The sequence below is a fragment of the Athene noctua genome, chromosome 2 (genome assembly GCF_965140245.1).
Source record: "Athene noctua chromosome 2, bAthNoc1.hap1.1, whole genome shotgun sequence".
Taxonomy (NCBI): Eukaryota; Metazoa; Chordata; class Aves; order Strigiformes; family Strigidae; genus Athene; species Athene noctua.
In genome coordinates, this window is record NC_134038.1 from 151137402 (window position 1) to 151142078 (window position 4677).

Consider the following 4677-nt stretch of genomic DNA (forward strand, 5'->3'; position numbering starts at 1 on the left):
GCCTGGGTATCTAAAGTGCAAACCAGCCTGCAAAGCCAGACAGCTTTTTTTTAGCACTTCCCCATTTCTGTATTAAAATATTTTTTTTCCATGATGCTCCAAGGCAAAAACCAGCACTGCTAGAAAATTACAGCTTCTAGAAAATCAGTTGTTTCTGGCCAAGAGTGAAATGAATGTTGAACACCTTGCTGAGTGCTCTTCACAAGGGCAGGGATGACTTTAAATTGTAGGATGTGTTCTTCTTCTGTTCTTATTTGTCCTGACAACAGAAATTAAGGTGATTTCCATCTTTCAGCCAACTTCTGCTCTCACTTGTACCATTATATATATATATATATACTGAAAACAGTTGCATTATTCATATTTCATGTGTGATGCTAACGTGTTCTTAGCCTGTTGATTCAATCACATCAATTTTTTATCTCCTTTGCATATGTCTTAACTGAAAATCCATGCACAGCATGTCTTATTTATACAGTAGAAAGGGGAAGATAAAATACAATAGGGCAAAAATACTGGTTTTGATCCCAGGAGATTTTTACTGAATCTGAAGCAAGAAGAAAAAGATCCAAGTGCCTTAGGTTCCTGTAAGGTGCTTCTTACCATCACTGACTTGATGGAGGGCTTCTCAGTTGGTACAAACATAGTATCAAAGCACATACTTAGTTCTGATCAGCTATCCAGGAGCTCTGCTGCTTTGTAGGCTGGAGCCTCCATCTGTAATCACATGGAGCCTGCACCAGGCAACAAGGCATGGCAGGCTGTAGCGTATAGATCGATCATAATTGAGCACGCAGTGCAAAGCTACACTTACCCTCAGAATGATGAGCCACCTCTGAGGGCAGGTCAGCAGCGAGATCCTCTATCAGGGGCTCCCCTGCAGTGGAGCAAAGTGGTGAGGTCCTGTGCGCCAGGCAGCCTGCAGTCAGTTTGAACAACAGCGGTGCAACACCCTCCAGTGCCTGAACCCACAGCAAACAGGAGAGGAGGAGCTGCATGATTTTAGATTCCTTAGCGGACAGGAGGCGAGCAGGAAAGTGAAGGACACCATCCTGGGAAAGGTGCAGTGGCTGATGGAGGAAGAGCAACAGTGGAGGTAAGCAGAGGCATTACCACCTCTCCAAGACTAAGCTGAGAAGATGATGCAACCTGAGGAGGGCAAAGTGCCTGGGAGTTGGTGGGTGCTTGGAAAATGAGGACCTGAATGTGGTGGTGGATGCTATGGTGCACCTTGGCCTCCCGCAGGCTTCCTGGATGCCAAGGGGCTGAGCTCTTGGCAGCAGGGACTACACCTCACTGTGTAGCTTTGTGCAGGCACATAGGTGGCCCTCAGATTCATCTGACTGTGGACAGAGTGTCTTTTTCTGACTGCTCAGATTACCACTGTCTGGATTCACGACTTTGGCAGCGACACCAAGTGGGAAATCCAAGACACACAAATTAACTTGTTTCGTGAACTGGGGCATTAGCCAAGAGATAATCTTGCAGCACTAAAAAGCAACCAAGAACAAGCTACTTCACAGAAGCATATTTGTACTTTCTTTGGACATGCTGAGCACAAAATCAGAGGGAGGATACCTGGCCCCATGAAACCATTCCTCTGGCTCCTCCCAGAATGCAAGACAGAGCCTCTTGAGTGCGATGGGTAAGATACCAAGGCACATGGAGATTTGGAGATGGAAATAGGAGGAGTTCCTGGCAGGGTTTCCAATCTCATCTACGTGCCTGCCTGACTCGAGTGCCTGCATACTCAGCATCAGTGCTCTCAGAAAAGATGGACACAGGAAAATGGAGGTCCAGAGGCACAATTTCCATTTAGGACTGTGCCTCTGGTGATAAACCTTCCAGGGACACTTGCTGTCACAGTACTGAATCCCACACATCCCTCACCTCCAAAACTGAATGGCTACATCCCAGAGGATAGATGGTCCCTGGCCTGTGCTGCCTGTGCCACACTCTGGCTGACCTGAACCACTTACCCCATGGATGGCGTTAAAAACTGGCAGCCAGTAGTGTTCCCTGGCATGCTTTCCTGGTGTAGACATAACCCTCCTGTCCTCCAAAGGCAGCGTGTCTCTTCCTGGCTGTAGCAGTCAGATTCTGCCTTCACTAATCCAAAAAGGAAAATGTCATCAGCACAATTTTGGCCTGAATCATGGAGTTTCTTTCTTGCAACTGTACTTCCAAGGAAATCAGTGGTGGGTTTCTCACTGGCTTCAGTCAAATCAGGATGGTGCTGCAGGTAAACCTTCATCTGGGATAATGTTAATTAGACTGACCTGTTGGTTGGAGGCATTACTGATTTTTCTATATCTAAGTTTTAGCTTAATTTCATAAAGAAATGAGGCTACTGTGACCTTGCTACCCTTGTATGTTCACCTGGTGGTATGTAGTCTTCCAAGTCCCAGCAACTTTTGACACTGTTGGTCAATTTCAAACAACCATCCAGCTGGGATTAAATTCCTACCTGCAAACAGGCAGATAGACAGGCAGGGGGCAGTAGCCCCCAGAAAAGGGGTGTGATGTGAGCTCTGTTCCTGTCACACCCATGAGAATCAGCAGGCCACAGAGATGCACGGGGATGCTTCCACCACGGCTTGGAGATTTTTAGATATCAATCAACATCAAAATTAAAATCTGCTTTTCCTGTTCTTAGTGCCTACACTTCTTGGTACTGGTACTGTCCAGCTTTTTAACTTTATGCAGTGCTGACCCTTGGTGTCAAAAAATCATATATACGGCGAAGTGTTTAGGAATTTGATACCATTCCAGAAAACCTAAAAAATAGTAGCAGATTTGAAAGTCTTGCCACCTGGGATACCTATTTAAAAAACAATGTACCTTCAGCCTTCACAGAGTGGAAGTTTAATAATTAGATGCTGTCACCAACCATATTGGTTTAGAAATATCTTAGTTTCTGAATTCTTAAGTATTTAAGATCTTGACATTGCTTTGAGGTTAAATCTTTAGTATCTATCTACCTGCTCATGTTCTAGTCATAAGAGGAAATGACTCCTTTCTCTCCCAAAACCGGGACAAATAAGATAGTTTCACTGCTTCTTTTTGTCTCTTAAAACAGAAGCCTCCACAGCAGGAATTTAGTTATTGGGTTGATTTTCACCAAAATTTTGATTGTTGCAGTTCTTCAAAGTAGCTGCTGGAGAACAGCGCAAGGTTTGCACAAACAAATGGATGATGAACATTATCCACTCGATTTGGATGAGAACTACTCATATGAATATATTAATGTAAGCAATGTCTGCGAAATGGGTGACTATTTTGTATTTTACACCCATCTCACTACTGTCCTCTACACTCTGGTATTTTTTCTCAGCCTGCTAGGAAACACTCTAGTGTTATGGATCCTATTCAAATATGAAAACCTTACATCTTTAACGAACGTCTTCATCATGAATCTCTGTGTCTCTGATTTAGTATTCTCCTGCATGCTGCCTTTCTGGGCAGTGGACCAGACCTTTGGGTGGATTTTTGGTGAGTTCCTTTGCAAAGCGTTGAATGCTGTTTTCTCCATTGGCTACTACAGCGGTGTGTTCTTTCTGACTCTAATGACTATCCTGCGGTACTTGTCTGTAGTGAACCCCCTCTCACCTTTGGGATCTCAGACGCACTGCTGTGGTTTTCTGGTGAGCTTGGTTGTTTGGACTGGTAGCATATTAATTGTGGTTCCTGAGGTGATTCACACCACAGTGCAAGAAAACTTGGAAGGGGGCAAGATCTGTGATTATAGTGATTGGAAATGGAAAAAGGTGGACATTTATCAGAGAAACGTACTCTTCCTGTTTTCCTTTGGGGTTATTGTATTCTGTTACTCCAAGATACTGGTTATCCTGCTCAGAGCGAGATCTCGCAGAAAGCACAGAACTGTGAAGCTCATCTTTATTATTGTGATGGCTTTTTTCCTGAGCTGGGCACCTTACAACATCCTCAGCTTTCTGCTTACTTTGCCACCACCTACCTGTCAGTATGAAAGAGACTCCAACCTTGCCTTTTACATCAGTCGTAAAATTGCCTTCTCCCACTGCTGCCTCAACCCTGTGCTCTATGTATTTGTTGGAGTCAAGTTCAAGAGGCATTTGTTACGTTTATGCAGTCAGTATTTACCCTGTGGTGATGGTCAAGTCTCCAGCCCCAGGATCTGCTCTCAAGGCATATTCCACTATGAAGATGCATCCATCTGCTGACCTAACCGCGAGACCTAACTGTTAGCACTAATCCTGGATGAACATTCAGATTTTAAAAGCCATGAATAACCTCTAATTCTTAGAGGCACTTCCCCAAGACAGACACACAAATTTACTCTTTGCAAACATGCTGTGTATGGAAAGTAATGTTTAAAAATGTATTTGCAGTGGGATGGAGAGCTGAGAATGCTAAGAAATTACTTCATTGGAATGTAAGTCTTATTTTTATGATTTGCGCAGTTAAATGGATTTTCTTTCATTTATAGTTTATTTTCAAAAGAAAAAAAAATTGCTTTTTCCTTTGGGAGCTAAAACATCAGGTTTTAACATAAATGGTGTTGCATGTTACTTTCTTGTCTAAAATATTTAGATTGAATATAGGAATGGAAACATACGTATTTCTGTAGCTTTTAATGCTTTACAGTGTTTATCAGTGCTGAACTCTTTGGTTCTCTCTTTCTGGGGCTCTCAGGAT

At 43.3% G+C, this 4677-nt stretch overlaps 1 protein-coding gene across 1 annotated transcript; it reads left to right on the forward strand.

Annotated features, from left to right (window-relative positions):
- Window positions 1-3188: 3188 nt before the first annotated feature.
- On the forward strand, window positions 3189-4202 carry XCR1 (X-C motif chemokine receptor 1). Its single transcript, XM_074897513.1, has one exon. It carries the CDS (start codon window positions 3189-3191, stop codon window positions 4200-4202), a length of 1014 nt encoding a protein of 337 aa, XP_074753614.1.
- Window positions 4203-4677: the final 475 nt, after the last annotated feature.

Coding starts and splice junctions, on each gene's coding strand:
- XCR1 (XM_074897513.1), top strand. CDS start 3,189: ATGGATGATGAACATTATCCACTCGATTTGGATGAGAACTACTCATAT.